The 19,192-nt window shown below is 41.4% G+C and overlaps 1 protein-coding gene across 5 annotated transcripts in view; it reads left to right on the top strand.

Annotated features, from left to right (window-relative positions):
* Window positions 1–19,192, top strand: part of LOC104146252 (SPNS lysolipid transporter 2, sphingosine-1-phosphate) — a 143,471-nt gene that overhangs the window by 78,107 nt on the left and 46,172 nt on the right. For all 5 annotated transcript variants that reach the window (XR_011134855.1, XR_011134856.1, XR_011134854.1 and 2 more), the window contains exons 4-8: window positions 6,273–6,424; window positions 8,624–8,690; window positions 11,949–12,091; window positions 13,251–13,403; window positions 14,983–15,172. Coding sequence is in view for 2 of the 5 variants with exons in the window: in XM_068910103.1 (XP_068766204.1) it covers window positions 6,273–6,424; window positions 8,624–8,690; window positions 11,949–12,091; window positions 13,251–13,403; window positions 14,983–15,172 (705 nt within the window). In the remaining 3 variants the exon portion in view is untranslated. The remainder of the gene's footprint in view (window positions 1–6,272; window positions 6,425–8,623; window positions 8,691–11,948; window positions 12,092–13,250; window positions 13,404–14,982; window positions 15,173–19,192) is intronic.

Genomic DNA, 19,192 nt, shown 5'->3' with positions numbered 1-19,192 from the left:
TTCAGTATTGTCAGCATAGAACCATTCCTGAGTACTAAATACTTACCCCTCTACAGCTTTTCACAAAATTCATTCTCCTTTTATTAAAGGAGGGCTGGCACCACTCACATGTGAAAAGTTACGGCATGTGACTTTACCGTCCATATATAGATCTGACTCACCATTCCAGTCGAGTGTGTTTGGACCCAGGACTTGTGTCCACCAGTGGAAGCCAGGTGTCTTTGTTATACATATAGAAAATTTGTAAAGCTTTAGGGGTGCACAGAGGTGGAAGATGTATTTCGACTTGTCTATTCTGCTGTAGCCTTTAGTTGTCCTGCTGAGACACAGAATATAGTTTAAAACATCATTGCATTTAACATCGTCTTACCTTTCATGAGAGGTGAATGTTCCTGTCTGACCTGGAAGCTTTCAGATTCTTAGAAGGACTCTATCATTGCTGGGAACACTAAACAAAATGGAGTGTTTGGTGCTTAAGCAAATGTGTCACCTGCATTTGTAACGTCATTGTCATTCCGTTGCTCAGCTCTCCTGGTGACTCTCAGTTAATGAGCTGGAGTTTGAACTGTGAGTTTACAAGAGCCAATGCCATTAGTCACAATACCCATACTCAGGAGCATGTTCCTGTTTTGATTTGCATCATGGTTACTGGTACATCTTTGTGCACCTGCGGTGAGGGGTGTGGTTTGTCATCTTTAACCATTCATCTTTAACCATTTAGGTCCCTGCAAACTACTCATATGGGTGGGAAAACTGTTAATGGAGGGTACCCGAAGTGGTGTTTAGCTAGAAAGTACGGGATCTGTCTGAGAAAGGCAAATGCTTGCCTGTAAATGCAGTATCTGTCAAAAGGGACCATCGTTGTGCAGCCCTCGAGTATATGTCTGAGCTCTGTGGGTTTTACTTCAGTCAGTTGACTCCTGGAGTTTATCAGATTTACCTGTCTTCTGTTGGTTTGATCACTTGTGTCTGAGGTGGGTACCCTGGATGTTGCCAGCACAACACCCTGCCAGCTGTAGGTGTACAAGAATGTGACTGCAGTACAGTTCAGCTGAGGCTGCTCTACAAACTCAGGGAAATTAAATCTACCCTGATACTTTTTCCTTAGCTTACTGCTATTCCACACACAAACCGTGCCATATGAATTCTGGGTTTTATGTGGTAATCCTGGCTGCCCGGTGGCATGGATGGTTTTCCTTGTGTGTGTCATCTTTCCAGGGATGCAAACCTTGATGCTATGTCCTTGTTTGCATAGTGTTTATCTAAAAATAGAATGAATATATTGAAAGCCTCAGCAACTCAAATATGAAATTTCATGGTGCTGAGCCCTCTTTTAACAAACTAATTGTGGAATCTGGAGGAGCTTAACTCAGTACCCTCATACAGGAAACGGGCACAGGTGCAATTGCTATTGCTGTATGGCAGAGACTTCTTTTAGATGGTTCAAAACACGGCCAGCACCAGTGCTGTGCATTCAGACTAGCAATTTGTACTGGGTTTACTCTGTCTGTATGATGTCATCGGTCCGTGTGTCCCTAATCTGAAAGAAGCACATATTTAGTTTGTTTTATGGGATGCTTACCAGCTACTCCATATTCAAATGCAAATACTTAATAACCCAAGCTTAAGGATCACATGATTCTTTAGAGAGTAAATCTGGTGATTTAGAATTGTACACATATTTGGCAGATTATAGGTTTATCACTAACAGCTAATCTTTTAGAGAACTGTGACTTAGTTCCTTTTGTTAACTAATTAAAAAAAAAGAGAGAAGTTAAAGCTGCAATTAGATCTATTAAAACAAGTATTACTCACTCAATGGTCTGTAATGGTCTGTACAACTAGGATAAATGTATAATTAGGAAGTTTGCCCAAACACGATTAAAGCTAATCACGTGTTTGAGGCCATTGAACATTGGTGTGTGCGTGAGACTGAGTGAAGTCAGTATGAAAATGTGAACATAAACCAGGCTGTACTTTTCAGAGAAAAATACGTGAACTATCTTTTGGCATATTGTAAACATTTAAGTCAAATCATGGAGGGCTTTTGCAGATGAAAATCCTGGAAGGATTGCGTCTGGTCTCTAGCTTGTGGTGGGATAGTACCATTGGCAACAGTAATCAGGCCAGTTCCACCTGACCCCATGCTCTCACTCCGTTGTTGTCTAGCATTTGCTGATAGTTTAAAAAAATCTAAAAGTTAGTAGGTAGTACGCTCCTGTTGGAGATCAGCTCTTCCCCTGAGGAGGATTTATATCCCTTACAAACTCTTATCTGTTTGGAGGGACTGGGTTTCTTGCTTTTTTTGTTTGGATTTGTTAGTCTTTAAATAATAAAGTAGTAAAGTCCTCAGCTTTAGAGCTAGGACGTATTTTTCCTTCTATATAGTTAAGAGATAGGAAGGAGAGCAGGTTGACTGATGGGTCTACCTGACGTGTGCTTGCATCAGTGCTTTCTCTATGCGGTAGTTTCCAGTGCTGGAAACCCATTGCATCTGCACAAACCAGGAGGTTGTTGGCAAGTCTCATGGAGAAGCCAACACCTCTGGTGTGATTGTTAACCAAAATTAAAGACGTAAATAGTTTGCTGTAGTAACTCTTTGTTTACAAAAACTGTGAAGTTGCTAACATTGACTGGGAGAAAAAAAAAAAAAACGGAAGCTTTGAGACTGTTGCCCTTAACTTACGGAAATGGAATGAGCTTAGGTGCTGAAAGCTGTCTTGGGCTTTTCCAGTTTTCCTGCCAGAGTGAGAGGTGTTTGTACAGATGAACAGATTCCAGAACTAATGTAGTAATGTAAATAGGAATAAACTTCTTTATACCCATTCCTACTTGGGGAAATTTAGTTAACGGTTCTATCTTAGCTGCCCGTACTGTTTTTAAAGGCAGAAAATATAGAGCAGAGTTTGGCTGGTGTCAGCCCTTTTTGTCTCACTAAACTGCTCAGAGTCCTGGAGTTGGACAAAAAATAAAAAGCAGTTGTGGAGGAGGGCGGAAAGAAACCTAAGGTAGGGGAAATGATAGTAGTGTCCCGTTACAACTACGGGGAGCAGTGCTTCCTGTCTGGGGGTGATACCTGTCTTTCTTTTCCATTTATTTATGATGGTTGTCACGTTCACATATACACACACATGCAAACGTGTGCATGTGTGCATGTACAAACACATACACAACTGCAGTTGTCTATCTTGCATACATAGATGTGCTTTGGGGACCAGTTTCTAAGTGGTTTGTGGTATGTCGGTGGCCCAAATGAGTAGTAGCATAAGAATTGTGCAGTTGTTTTATTGTTTGTATTTTTTCTTCCTGTGCAGACAATGAAAAAATTAGGCCTCTCCCTGAAAGGACCACTTTTTATCCTGGGAGCTACCTAGCCTTCCCTGCTCAGAGGTGATGAAAATATAAACTTGACTGTGATTAGAAATGGAAGATTGCAGGCTCTAGTTTACTCAAATTGCTGGATAATTTTGTTAGATAGTTACCAAGAGGATGTGTGCTAGCCAGAGATCCAGAAGATATCTTTCAGTAGGCTAGGAAAAGATTTATTAGCTCTTTAGTTTGGAGATACAGAGCTTTAAAATAAAGCGTAACTTAGAACTGATTATAAATAATTCCCTAATCTTGTTTTGGATTTTTCTGTGTTCTGTTTGGTCATTACACCTAAATAGCTGCCTAGTCCATAGTCTTGAACGTTATCATCTCAGAATGGCAATACTATTCATGTCTTTATGTAGCTTATGCTCTTATAAGATTACTTTCATTGCTTTCCAAGGTCAGAATCTCCTGTCTTAAACTTGGATGCCTCAGAGGATATAGTTTATACAGTAAACAGAGATTTGGAGGGTGTAAGCATGGAATGGGCCAGGGAGGAGGATTCGAGGAGGAATTGAGGGAGAGGAATGAACATGTTGCTAGTTGTAGCCGTTTTCAGCATACGAGGTCTCTGCTTCAGTAGTGTTGATGGAGCCAAGCCACTGTTCACAGCACTAGGAAATCTTTGCACAGTTCTCCTGCTTTAAGCAGAGCTTGTGAGAGGAACCTTATACAGTGTTAGTTGGAAAAAATCCCTGTACAGTCCATTTACTCTGAGGGATGTTGGCTGGTGACTACAAACTCGTGGTCTTTTTATGTGGGTATTTCAAACCTGAGGAACATCCAGCGCATGCACAAGCTTGTCATTCTACAGCTAAAACTATCCCCATCTGCACACTCATTCCAGGTCTGAAAGATGCCTGTGTTGCCTGTCAACCTCTCTGTGATCCAGATCTGAACCTCTTAGGAAATCAAAAGCAGTCTCCAGTTTCCCCGCTTTCTAAATCTGCATGACTAAAGTGGTTCAGCATGTTGTAGATACTGTCGCTCATTCCAAATACATTGGTTACCTGTGCACCAATAATTGTCCGCATATTTGTGCAGTATCGTGGAGTGGTTTAGTATTGGGCAACTGGCATAAATGAGTCACAGTGTTGCCCTTTCTGCATACACCCGCATATGTCTGTTAGGTATGCACAGCTTATAGGAGATATATGGATGATAGCAATACTGCAAATACCCTGCCACCAAACAAGGAACTTGTACACGCTCAGAAAATAGGTTTTGATGCAGGATTTACGGCAAAGTAAGAGGAAGTGAAGAGTATGCAAAATTTGTTTTGTATGGCTGTAGGAATCCTCAAGAAATTCTTTTGAATCAGGGAAGTAGAGTAAGGAAAACAATGAAAACATACCACTGGTAGAGATTTCTGTCTGTTGATTGGATGTATTGGTGACCAAGGTATGCGTCTTGATGCCTGCATGGCATTTTCTGTATTTGTGAGTGAGACCCCTAAATTCTGGCTCAGGTTTGCTCTATGGGACATATTAAGTCACTCTGCATTATTTAACTTTCCCCTGTTTATTGGAGGAAAATCAGCAATTGTTCATTGTTCTTAAAATACTTCCATGTTTAAGGACATACCATAATTCCTGCTGTTCTCCTTCTCACAAATTATCTGAAGTATATTGAGGATTTGTAAAGGTTACATTTGTAGAAACAGGTTTCTCTGCTCTTCTCTTGTGCTTATAGCTTTCTGCAATTGATTGTGCTGAATTTTTGCACTTGCAATTACTTCTGGGTGTAGCTCAAGTTGCTTAGATGTTTAAGAACTTGATTGCACTCATGTATCAGGTATTTAGACATCAAAGTATCGTGCCTTGTGCCTTCAAACAGCGACACCCAGAAAACTGCAAGTATATCTAAAGAGGCAGGCTTGAAAATCAGGTCCTCACAGTTTACAAAAACGTTGGCTGAAATACTGTAACAGGCCATGAAGAAAATTCTACTAGATGAATAATTACTTCTCTTCCATTTTAGGCTGTGTTGTGCTGAATGTGGATCACCGTCTACTCAGGAGGGCACTTAAATCTCTAGGCAACCTAATGCTTTTGCAATATGTTCAGTTGCCTTGGATGGCTCTGAATTTTGCACCTGATGGCACTGCTTGCTGAGCATACTGGTGCTCCTGTTATGTTCAGATAGCCCCCAGTAAAGCTCAAGGCTCATCTTTTCATAGCCATGCGCATCTCAGCTCAATTTGAAACCTGAGGTTTTTCAGAAGTGTTCAGTATTGGCTAAGCCTGACTTCCTGCTATGAGGGGAAGTTTTATGCTGTTTTCAAGGGAAGTAGAGTGAAACTGGTGCTTAGTGCTTTTGAAAATCCTGCCTCATTCGGTAATTTCTAATCAAGAAAAAAAATCATGAGTTTGGGAGACTGCAGGTTCAACTCTTCCAAAGCTTTGAAGAGCCTTTAGAATTTCACCAGTCTTAATTTGCCCCTTGGCATGCTGGGGAGGGTTGAGATTGCGCTTAGCAGGTGTTGCTTTTGCTGGATCCTTGAAGGAGGCTTTATTACAGCTCACCCACCGCCCCAGACCTTCCTCTGTCAGTGCAGCATTTCTGGCACTTAGGCTTGCAAGTGAGCTACATCCTGAGAACAAAGCAAGGGTCCTCTGCCTGCCTTAGAATAACTTATCCAGTGCAACTGGATAAAGGTGTGTATTGTTAGTACTCTTCTTTCATGGCTGTAAACCTTTGCAAATACCATAGCCCCTTTACTCCCTAGCAAGAGACAAATGAAAGAAGTCTGAGGTTTTAAAAAAATAAATAAATACAGGGGTGTCACCTTCACATCACATGGGCATTTATTTTCCTGTTTGGGTGGCTTTCACTGTGGTCCACCTTGAATTCAAAAAGGTAAGGGAAGCCTCGTTAAGATGTTTTATTTCTTTTCTCAGTATTTCTGGCTTCTCGTGCTTTCACGAGGTTTGGTTGGCATCGGTGAAGCAAGTTACTCCACTATTGCTCCAACCATCATAGGAGACCTTTTCACCAAAAACACAAGGACCCTTATGCTGTCTGTTTTCTACTTTGCAATTCCTCTTGGCAGGTAAGTGACCTAATGCTTTTTTTCATCTGTTTTTTACTTTAAGCTAGCACAAGTCTTAAGTTGCTAAAGAAGATAATTCTTCTGTCTTTAGTTGGAATGATTTAGACAGGAAAATATTGTGAGCAGTGACTAATTAGTTGCAGGAATTAGGTTCTTTTTCTAGCCCTCTTACTGGTTCACGTGTGACTTTTGGGAACTAGTGGGAAGTTTTGTTTTTTTTTTTTTTTCCTAGCTGACTTGCTCTTTTGTGTAGCGCTATTAAATTAGACTATCTGTTTGAATAATATTATAGTGATTCTTTTAATTGCTCCTTTAGCCAACATCTTTGAGATCACTGTGAAATCTAGAAGATCTCTTAAGTTAAAACATAGGGCTGTTTTCAAAGTGAGTAAATGGGTGCCTGCTTCTTCTATATGACAATATAAGTAATATAAGTAATCTGTAGTTTCAAGACAAATATGCTATGTAACGCATGATTTGAAATTTGACTTTTCAAAATATTTTTAGTTTAAACTCAAGTTCTGCTCAACTTTGAATTTGTGCAGTCTGACTAAACGTAAAAAATGTTGCTGAGTCAATCTGGATGACTTGGGTAGTTGCAACAGCAGAGGCTAGTCCATTTTAGTGCTATCGCCGTTGAAATAGCAACAAGGAGAAACTGTTAAATCTATTGTAGACAAGGATGAAGAGAGAAGCTATAATGAGTGTTCACACTCAACCTTATGCAGAGCGGTGGAGGACAGCCAAACCCATAGATGACTGATGAATGCAACAGACTCAGATTTAGAGTAATTATTTCCTCTGGCACTTTCTTTCAATTGGGTTCCCTTATCAGTCCAATGCAGTATCTGATTGTTGGGACAGGAGGGATTCTGTCATTTCAAAAATTTTTTAATTTTGTTAAAATAATGGCTGACCCTCTATTGTGAGGTTGTAGACAGGGTGGGTTCACACAGCCTGCATCCCAGTTCCCAGAGGTGGACAACTTCCTTTGGAAAAGTGACACTGTGAGTTCATTTCCAGTAGGGAAAACCTGGACAGCAGTTAAATCCCCCCAGTGCAGAGAAAAACGGCTGGTTTAGGGTGGTAACATGCATTTCACAAGTTAGAGCAGTCATCCTTGAGATAAAACTTACAAACACCCCTTTACTCTTGAAGAAAAAGAGATAGCCAAGTCTTTAACTGGTAGAAAGAACGTTTTTCCAAATAGGCCAAGCATAGAGAATTCAGCTCAACTATGGCTAGCAGCAAATCAATGTCCTAGAAGTAGATGTGGCTTGTAATGACAAATACTCAATCTGTTCAGCCCAACTCTTGGTCGGTCTTACCTTAATATCCAGTGAACATTTGGATCCATGGTTTGATTTTGGGTCCCATCTTTGTAAATTGCCTAGTTTTGGGGTGATGACTAGTGGAAACTTCCAAAACTTGGAAGACTGTTCAATAATGGCATGAGACAGCTGACAGATGCCCTGCAGCAGACCTGGCAGCTTTCAGCCAAGGCAATCTCAGCAACCAATGCTGCAGTTTTGAAATAAGGATATTCGCATCCGTTCAGAGCTGCATCACCTCTCTGGTCTCTTGTGAGCTTTCTTTTGTAATGACGGTGTAATTCTGAGCATGTGGCTGAGGGTTCCCTTGCTCGTTTATCTCCAGCCAGGTTTTCCAGACATCAGGTTTGATGTTCTCTCATTAGACTGTGTTGTGTGTCCCTTTGTTTTTTTCATAGGCTATGGAAAATGGTCTCTTCATGGGTAATTACAACTAAGTGCTATTAAATGATAAAAAAAAAAACAATGATGGAGTACGGTGTGTCCTTGAAGGGCACTTTGTTAATTGAGAGTTGAAGATAAAATTGTAAGCATTCATATTAGTACACAGAAAAACGTGCTGTAGAAATTAAATTGTGAAACAAATTAATTCTGAGGCTTTATTTCCATCCACTGTTGGAAGGACCAGCCATGAATTTCATGTCAGTGTCTGAATTTCCCCCAGATTCAAGCATTTTTAGACCAACAGTGCTGGGAAGAGTTGCGTATTGGCCATCATCCACTTCATCACCTGTCCCATGTTTCTCCCTGCAGGAGAATAAAGTCTAGGACACACAATTGAGTGCAATTATGTTGTTATCTTTGTTTAAGAGCGCCTGTTATTGTGGTACTCTATTAAAACTGACTTCTGTCTTTGTATTACTTGCAGTGGCTTGGGATACATCACTGGGTCAAGTGTGAAGCAGGTTGCTGGAGACTGGCATTGGGCATTGCGGGCAAGTAGTATTTTTGCTTTTTTTGATGACATATCAATTTTGTTGTCCTCAGTAAAATTACACATCAAGAACTCTCCCAGCTATCCTTCAGTAAGCATTAGCCATGCTCTTGGGAACCTCCCTCCCAGTCCTTGGTGAGGATTCCCCTAGGCTTTCTTCAGTCCTACACATCCATTTTAATAACATCTTAATAACAGTAGTATCTATTGATCCTCATTAGGAGGAGGAGGAGGATTGTATCACACCAATCCTCAGCCTGCTATTATATATAGATGGTGAAGGACTGGAAACTACATATAAGGATATTAAGTGCATAGCGTATGCATTCTCTGAGCAAATAGGAAAGGTATGTGTATTTGGCTCCTTGTACTTGTTTTTTTCTCTGCCTGGGAACAACAAAATTTCAAGCACTTTATTGTCAATCAGCCATGATTTCTTGATGGGGATGGGAAGATGAGGCATTGGCCTTAAATCAACTCCCTAGTCTTTCAGTCCCCTGCTGTCAAGAAATTCTCAGAATGGCTTCCTGCTTTGAGGAAAAAACACTTTGTTCCAGTTTCCGCTTGTTTTTCTGCCCTGAGAGAGTCGATTTCCTTCTATTTTAACCTCTTGAGACCTTGATAAATGTGTTGAAAAGATAATACACTCCACTCACAACAGATCGTGCACACAAAGATGTCTTGAAAGAGCTGGCAGGAAGTGGCCTAGCAAAAGTGTTCTCTGACCTTTGGCAGTCTGGGTGGCATGAGCCTCAGTGAGGTGCGTTCTCTGGTGCTTCATGAAGACAATGAATCTCATGAAGCCCAGGCCAACACCCTTTATAATAGCAGGTGATTAAAATATATGGGTTCCTACCTCAAGCAAATGGGCCTTTCTGTGGACAGGTCCTTCCCTGTCCAGCAAGGGTAAGCAAGGACAGGAAAGTCACCTTGAATATGCAGTCATCTGCATCCAGGAGAGTGGGGAGTAGGTTTCAGCTATGAATCTATAATGTAAGGAAGTAAGTTTAATAGCCTAAAACTTCAGACCAAGGAGGTGGCTACCTCATTCAAAAGCAGAAATGCTTTAAGGGTAAAATTAACTTTTGAGCACAGGCCAGCACAAGGAAGAAGAAACTCCAAAGCCCCTCCTCCTCCTGATCAGTGGGGTTTAGTGAGATTGATATGTCGAAATGATAAAATGTTTGCTGTCAGTAAACCCCAAATGATTGCTTTGTGCAAGAAATCATCACTAGTGTCTTTCTCTTTGGATCACAGAATCACACAGAATCACAGAATCGTTTAGGTTGGAAGGGACTTCTGGAGATCATCTAGTCCAACCTCCCTGCTCAAGCAGGGTCACCTAGAGCATATTGCCCAGGATCACATCCAGACGGGTTTTGAATATCTCCAGCAAAGGAGACTCCACCACCTCTCTGGGCAACCTGTTCCAATGCTCTGTCACCCTCACAGTGAAGAAGTTTTTCCTCAGGTTCAGATGGAACTTCCTGTGGTTCAGTTTCTGCCCATTGCCTCTTGTCCTGTCGCTGGGCACCACGGAGAAGAGGCTGGCCTCATCCTCTCGACACTCCCCCTTCAGATACTTGTACACGTTGACGAGATCCCCTCTCAATCTTCTCTTCTCCAGGCTGAACAGGCCCAGCTCTTGCAATCTTTCTTCATAGGAGAGATGCTCCAGCCCTCTAATCACCTTGGATGCCATCTCCATAGTTGTCCTGACTAATCCAGGCTATCCATAAGGTTGTATGTCTTATGGGGTCATGATTTCAGCTAAAAATGACACATTGATGCATGATTCCCTGACTGCAAAACCGTGAGGAATCTATAAGGGAAGCTGCACACTTTCGTGAGAGTAGTTTAGGGCAGAATTGCTTATTCTTCCTAGCAAAACAGCATGTGTTGAAAGCTTCCAGGCACCACTGTTAAGCAGCCTCCGTCCCCGTGGCAATCATTGCGCTGTTATAAGACATGCTAGGATTCCCCTAGGTGATACTTCACTCTGTGATCTCCTGTGGTCCCCAAATCCAGGGGAGGTCAGGAGGAATCAATACTTTAGTGGGATGAAGAAGACATCAGGGCACTTCAGCAGGCAGCAGCTTTGTCTCTGGATCTAGCAGTTGTGTCAGTGTTTCATTAGAGCATTACTCAGTGATCATGGGATATTATCCCGCTGGAGGAAGGAAGCCTTCAAACAAAAATCATAGAGGCTTGAAATTATATGGTCCTAGAAAATCCTAGGCATTTCTGTTTTTTCTTTGAACAGTGCTGAGCCCTGTGCTCCTCTGTGATAAGGATAGTGTCGGTCTTCATTTATCCCTGGATGAGGGAGTTGTCTGACTTTCCAATTCTGAAATTTTCATCTACCCTTTCCTAGAAGAGTTCTGAATTTGCTGCCTTTGGACCTGTAACGTTGCTCTATAGGTATAGACAGTTCTCAGATTATTATTGGAGGCATATTTGGGGGGGAACAGAAATTTCAGTTTGAAAATCACATGTGTAGAAGAGGCAGTCTGCTGAAAATCCATATTCTTGTTTTCCTAGTAGAGCTATCTTTCATGTGAACAGTGACAGCATTTCAGTGTCAAAATAATATTCATATTTGTAGCTTACAAAGCACCATGGGATCTTTGCACTTTGTCCAGTGATAGAGAGAAAGGATTGGAGACTGGGAAACTTAACCCTTGAATTGTCATTTTCCTGTCTTCCAGCCTGAATTTTCAGTTTCTTGGTCTGCTGCACGCTGTGGTAATCTGAGGGAGATGCTTGAAAAGGGAAAGCTAGTGTGGGTTACCTGGAGGAACATGGAAAGGGACGCATGTAAAGAAAGGATGCTTTTCATTCAAAGCCAGCCTGCTCCCTACTTCCAGAAATCTTTCACCTGGCCTAATTGGCCTTAGAAAGCTTCTGTGTCCTCCCAGAAATTAGTGGGTCTCTTAGCCCCGCTGGGAGTAAGTTTTCAAAGAGTTAAACATCACTAAAGAACCGCACTAAGATGAATCTTGGCACTTTAATAACACCAAGAACTGATTGCCTTAATCAGAGTATTCTCAAAGCTGCATACTTCCAGAGTGAGATAAGAGAGGTCAGGGAATACCAGGGAGGAAGGAAAGGAGCAGATGCCTCAGAGCATGGACACAGATTCTGGCTAGCTGTAAGGAGTTGGGTCGCTGAAACAAAACTGATGTAATCTGTTTCTTACTAACTAGTCAAAGCAAATACTGCTGGCTTCCTGGGCTAATTCCCTGTTCCTTTCTTGCAGGTATCTCCACTCCTGGGTATGATAACAGGGACACTTATCTTGATATTCGTACCTGCTGCTAAAAGAGGAAATGTTGAACAACTCGGGGGACAGCTGAAAGCTCGGACCTCATGGCTAAGAGACATGAAAGCACTGATTAGAAAGTAAGAGTGCTCTGCTAAAATATACTTTGCCTCTAATGCTTAATTTGAGCATTAAAAGGCCTGTACTTCTTAATACTGTGTGCCTGGAATGTGGCAACGTGCAAGGAGTTGAAGGAAGCTTGGTTTATGGAGCTAGGAAAGAAAATAACAGTTATGTTTTCAGTAGGTGTTGACAGTAATGACAAAGAAGGATTCCAGCTTTTGGTCTAACCTATCCAAGATTCAGATCTAAGAGTCCGCTTTGTTTGGCTCATACTTCAGACAAATCAAGAATTTTGAAGTGCTGTGTTAATTGTTGTGCCACTGTTGTTCAGACGCTTAGGTCCCTTTTCTTCCTTGAAAGAGCTACTCTGCTGAGGGTAAAAAGAGAGTTAAATGCCAGAGCAGTTTCAGAGGAGGGAATACACAAAAGCATGCACAACATGACAAGTTTATATATATATTTATACCACAGTGACTGAATATATGTGCACAGAATGTCCTTAAGACACTTGTACATTTGCATAAAAGATCATAAGCTTCCAAGTGTTTAAGCAGCTGTACTTGCTTGCCTGTGAATGTGCAAATACTTGCACATATGAATTTAGTGTAACATCTGAATTCTGATCGGAGACTTGCAGTGTCTTTCATTCTTCTTGGAACTACTGCCTAGGATGTCTTCCTGGTATTGTCATCCAGTGTCAAAGCACTATGAAAAGTGATGATGGTTAATCCACCAATATTTCTGTATTACTTATTTTGATAGTTTGTTCAAACAGCAATGGCCCAGTGGCATGGATGGGGAGGGGAAGGGAAAACTGGTAGTTCGGGTAAACAGATGGTATTATGGCGATAGCGCTGTAATTCACACATGTCTCAGTGACTGAGTGCTGATTGTCCTCTTAAGTGGTCCCATGAAAAATGGACCCTTTGGAAAGCAGCACTGAAGAGTTAAGCATGTTACTATCAGTACAGCATCATGTATGAAGAAATACTCTCTAGGTCCTATTCTACATTGCTTTGCACATTGTCTTATCTTTATCCCTTGGTAAAGTGAGGTGGGTAGGATGTGGGAACGCTGTATTTTTTCACTGAAGCACCAATTCCTCTCCTTAGACTCCTGCTCTTTCAAGTTTTTCCACTAAACCTTCCCTCGGATTTGCCTCTTGTGTCTCCACAGCCGCAGCTACGTTTTCTCATCACTGGCCACCTCGGCTGTCTCCTTTGCTACAGGGGCACTTGGCATGTGGATCCCTCTCTACCTTCACAGAGCACAGGTTGTGCAGAAGACAGTGGAGACCTGCAGTTCACAGCCCTGTGGCACCAAAGATAGGTTAGATTCATACTCCACTGCTTTAAAGGTTGAGGGGGAGGGTATTTGTCAGAGGAAACGGGCAAGTCCCATGGAGTCATATTACTAGAATGTCTGTAATTTCCTCTAGGTCTTTGCAACAATGATAGGAAATGCTGGGATTGTAAACTGGGGTTTATTTCTCTTCTTTTCTTCATTGCATGAAGTCAAACTAAGGGAGAAAAGATGACCTCAGCTCTGTCTTAGTTCACAGTCCCTAGTACGCAGTTAGAGAAGAGATTTTGAAGTCTTTGCTTCAAAAGATATTTGGAGAGCTGAGAGAGAATGGGGTTTCTTAAGGCTCACACTGTTTTCTGTGATAGCAGCAGAATCAGCTGGGAGGTTGGGGTAGCCGCCGTGGGGGCTATAATTCTTGGTCTGCTTCCCCTAATGGCTGCAGGGATGACTGTGAAGACTTTTGTTTCTATGGGAGGGAGGGCTTCAATATATTTGGTTGCTTTATGTACTGCTGTGTGCGATGGGTTTTGCTGAAGAATGGTGCGAAGATCTGGGACGCTTTGGTCTGGATTGCTTGATGTTACATAGTGGTTTGTTTTTTCAGTTCTAGTTATATAACCTAGCTTGCAGCTTATACACGGTGCAAAGTAATCCATTGTTTTGTGCTTTGCCATGATGGCACAAAACATAAAATGCTAAAAAAGCATTTTTCCAGGTGAATAAAAGATATGAAAGACTGCCTTTTGCCAGTTCTTTTGCTCTTTAGCTTCTGAGAGAAAAATAACATTAGGAAAACCTTCTTGCTTTAGGTGACACAATCCTATCACAAGTAAACTACTTAGTGGTGTGGCGTACCATTGACTAGGGAGCCTAGCAGGCAGCCTAACTCTTCTGCAAAAATGCAGTTAGCAGAAAATAAAGCTCCAGTCAGACTGCCCATCTGCTGTTTACCAAGGGAAGCTTTCCACCCCTTGACGACACCTATATTTTCAGCCTGCCTGAAGCTACTTTAATGTAGTTGCCAAAGACTCTATAATCCGAGTCCTGCACGTACAATATAGAGAATCCTTGATAGCTACCAGCACTTTAAATTTAAATAAACACATTTCATGTATGTAATATAACAGCAAAAGAAACCAATCAGCCTTTTTTAAAGTGGGCTAAAAGGAGTTAGAAAGTCAAACTATGTTGAAAGTCAGTGGCGTTTGGATATTTTTTAGCTTTCCATTCTCTTTAGCCTCTTAGTGCCTGCTCTGTCCATAATTTCCCCTACGTGGTCAATATGTAAATTGTTACTTAGTTTTGCATGTACGTAATTAGTCGTACAATGCAATTTATAGGAAGCCCAGTTCCATGCAAAGAAGCGGCACAAGTCCTTTGCATCTCTTTGGGTGTTGATCGAAGGCTTTATACAAGCCTGAATTTCATCTGCAGTGTTTTTCTTAATTTCAGGGGAAGGGTGCTGAAATTCACAGGCACTCAGCAGGTGGCTCATTTGTTTTATTTTAAACTTGCAAAGCCATTGTGCAGGTTTCCATCAGTCAGTGGACCCTAATAAACTTAAAAATAATAATAATCCTCTCTCAATATTTTGTTTTAATAGCTTGATCTTCGGAGCGATCACATGCTTCACTGGTTTCCTGGGTGTAATCACAGGGGCCGGGGCAACCAAATGGTGCCGATTAAAAACCCAGCGAGCTGATCCTCTTGTCTGTGCTGTTGGCATGCTAGGATCTGCCATCTTCATCTGTCTGATCTTCGTTGCTGCCAAGAGCAGCATTGTGGGAGCCTATGTAAGTATAATCATTGGCATAAGCCAGTCTCACTGTTACTCTCTCCCCCTAACTCTTTAGGAGATTCTGTGTCTCCTCCCTTGCAGGAAGACTGAGACGTTGGTCTTGCTTTTCCCATTCCGAATGTCCTTTATTTGCTCTTTGCCATTTTGGCACTACCCTTAGGTCCCTGGAGGGAAAATAATATCTCGCTACTTATCCCCTCTTACCAAATGTCATCTGAATTTAGTCCTGTGGATGGCTCATGCATGGAAACCCACAGTTCCCTGCCTTTGTGCTGTTGTGACTATCCATAGTGCTATTGCTCTTGCTAATGTTTTGGTACAGGAAAATAGCTTCTCTTACAATAAGGGTAATGTAGCTGGCAGTGGTACCAAATTGTAATTATAGTATAATTTGTCTGTGGGCATGCTTTTGGCTACCTGTAATTACCATTAATTTCCATTACTAGGTAGCTTGCTGTAGAGCAACAGTAACTAGTGTGTAATTTCAATTTATTATCTGTATTACCACAGTACCTGGAAGTCCTAGTCATATCCCAGGAACCCACAGTACTTACTGCTGCACAAATACAGACTGAAAAAATGGCCCCTCCCAGAGTATTTATAATCTTAAGTATATATAAAATGGATCAGATGGATCCAGACAGATTAGGGGGGAAGGAAAACTTGAGATAATATATGGTGAAGCTACCAAAGGGACAGTTAGTAAATCAGTCATGCAGTTAACTTCTCCGTTGGATGAATTAGTGGTGACATAGTGAAAAATATGTGAGTACATAGTAACTGCAATGTACCTGTACTTCAAAAGCATATGAGCAGATGTGCTCAAACTAGCTCAGAACCAGCAGAGATGAAATGTCTTGGGCTACCCTTCCCCTTTCACTAGTGCTTCAGGACCCGTCCCCCGTCCAGCCTCAGGCCAGGATCTTGCTTTCAGTGAAGAGAGTAGAAATCCAGTACAGTGAACAAGTCTCAAGTTTTCTTTTAATATAATAGAGAGAAGCCTGGTAACTGTTTGAAGGGACAGCTTGAGGAGGAGGGTGCAGTGAGATCAATCATTTCTGAAAGCCCACACGTAGCTTCTACACAGCAGAGTACACTGAAATGGAGCAACGAGAAATTCATTTACAAATAACCAAGCAAACCATCTACTGAAGTTTCTTCTCTCTGTATAGGTCAAACAATTTGGTAATTTTCTGAATATTCCAATAGCTGCCATTATGATGCAGCAACACAGGAAGAAAGAATGAGTTTAAAAACATAAAGACAAAACCAAGAATATGTACTATAGCCATTTAAAAGGTGTCAGAAGAAGACTCTGGTCATCTGGCTCACAGCACGGTCTAGAGCTAACATTTGGTTCAATGATCAGCAGAAAAATGACCACCTCAGGCAGCCTGTAAGAGGGTATTACTGACTGGCAAAACATTAACCTTGCTTTCATTCTCAGCTGATTCTGAATGAAGAGATCTGCCATATAACCTTTACCTGCCCCTCTCTCCACCTCTTTGTGCAGCTAGACCTGCGATTTTCTGCTTTCTCAGACCTGATGACAGGCGTTCATTTGCAGTGATTAGTCTCTTTATGCACAAAGTCCTCCCTTTCTAAGCTGGGAATACTATTTTCAGAAAATGTGCAACAAAAGGTGGTTATTGATCTCATTTTTATCTTCTGTTAGGTGGTCTTCTTTTTAATCTCAAGACAGTGGCTTTTAAGCTGCTATGTTTCCGTATGGCCCTTCCATTCTTCATTGTATGGATATATAAATATAGATGGTATTATTTAACCAATCTTAGAAGCAATTTATTTTAGGATGCATGAGCAGTAAATCTAATAAAGAGCCAATGATTTACAAAGGAAGTTGTATTTGCATATGGAGGGTGTGTGAAGAATATAAATGTCTTTGCTGATGCCATTCTTTTGCTGATGCACACATTTGTTGCAGGTAACGCTGCCTCTCCATAGCCTTAAATCTGTTCTCTCTCTGCTGTTGGAAACTTGTTGTGTGCAAAGCAGATAAGATAGTCTAGTTAAAGTGTGACTGGGGGATCAGGAATCTGAACTTACTTTATAGATTCTGCATGTTACAGTAGGCAAGTTTGGTTTTTTTCTGAAAAATGAGGATTCCTAACCTACGGAGGATCAGGGTAGCTAAGATCATTAATGTTTGTAAATCACCACGAGTTAGAAGGTCTGTGGGCAAGCCATCCACTACAAACTAATATGAGCAAAAAAAAAAAAAAGTGGCACAATACCTCTTACTGTTGCTATTTAGTTACAGGTGCTATCCCCACTGAGAAACAGGTCTTACAACAGAGCTAACAATGTCTCGTAACTCAGGGTGTTATCAAGGTGGTGCTATGTATTGGCTGAACTGGCTTTTCGAGGCAAGTTTCAAACGTGTGGGCTCTTGTTCTTCCATACCATCCAAAGCTATTGCAATCTTACAGGCTTCTAGCATGTTTAATTTCCTTTTACTTCACTAGGAGACCTATTTTACAAGGCTGCATGCTGTAGCAGTTTCCTATTACTACCTGTTTTAAATGTCATTGGACCAAAATGAAGGAGTGTGCAGTCTCTGACTCCAGAAATCTAGAAAACCTAGATGTGAGGGACAGTGTGATGGATTAGGTTACTTACCTTCCTTATCTCAAAATCCATGATAGTAGCTTGTCCTGGAAAGGATGCAGTAGACTTTTTGGGTGGCTTTTTTAATCTCTGATAGCTTCCCTGACAACTGTGTCCTAGAACAGGGAGGACCAGCAGCATCTGTGAGCTCTGTAAGACTGTGACTAGCAAGAGCAATATTTTGGTCTGGTTTCCATCATGGTGATATTTCCAGACCTTCTATACTGTGACTGTCCTTAGACTTCTATCACTGATCACACCGTGCTGAAACTGAAGCGTCACTGCTTTTGGACCTCTTGTTGGCTCAGAACCTTAAAATTATCACTTCCATCCATTTAGATGCCTAAACTTGTAGTTTGACATCAAGCATATGGGCACCCAAGAGGTGAGCTGTCACACTGAGCTTTGGCAAGCAGATCACCATCTCCCTTGCTGCTCTAGCTAGTAGTCCGGAGTTTCAATTTCAACTGATATTGATGACATTTAAGTAAAGTGTTCCTTACTACAGAAGAATCAGCAGAGCCCTTGTTTTTTTTTTTTTTTTTTTAAACTTCTTGGCATTTTTGGTTTTCTGGAAAAGATCTACATATTTAGCATAGTGACCTTGTCCCCACAGGCTCTCAACTGTCTGCTCTCTTCTTCCTCTGAAGACGTGCACTTTTTTCCTCTGCTCAGTCCTGTTTCACAGGTGGTTTTGATCCCTGAGGGCAGCAGCTCTTCCTGTTCTGCAGCAGCCACTCCTGTTTGGAGCAAGTAGACAGACTTCTGCATCTAATATTTTCGTACTACTCCAGCATATTTGCTGTAGCAGAACTAGCTGGAAAGGTGGAACGAAATAGCATTGTATATTATTTAGCTGCCCAGAAACTTTTTTTCTGCCTTTTACTATCTTGCTTTGCTGTATAGCCCAGGTAGTTCTTACTCTGCTTTTTCTGCAGAATGTGTACTTCTGTATTGTAGTCCAGCTCCTTAAAATAGTAATTGGCATATCTTTAGGTCCCACTTTTTCTGAAATGTATAACTCTCTTAAATGTTGGTTTTCAAACTTATTACTTGAAACCATTTAGCTGTATGGCAACGTTGTATCGCACTGCTCAGACATTTCAACAGCAGCTTTCAGACTGAACATCTAGTTTAAATCTCAAGACGACTAGAGAGAAATGTTTTGTGTTCTTTTGCCGTTGTTTCAAGTTCCTGTTGTACCTCAGTTTCGGCTTCTATTTCAATTCCTCAAAGACATTTTATGATCTTTCAGAAACAGCAACTCCCAGGCTAAATCCTTGCCATAGAGCTTTTGCAGCTTCTCAGTCTCAGCTCTAGGGAGCTTTCTATTGACATAGTGTTGGTTGCTTATATACTTCTGAGGCATTGATATTGCCCAGTGCTGAGA

Source organism: Struthio camelus, chromosome 16 (genome assembly GCF_040807025.1).
Source record: "Struthio camelus isolate bStrCam1 chromosome 16, bStrCam1.hap1, whole genome shotgun sequence".
In the NCBI taxonomy this organism is placed as follows: domain Eukaryota; kingdom Metazoa; phylum Chordata; class Aves; order Struthioniformes; family Struthionidae; genus Struthio; species Struthio camelus.
Note: the sequence above shows the minus strand (reverse complement) of the source record. Positions and strands in the feature narration are given on the sequence as shown.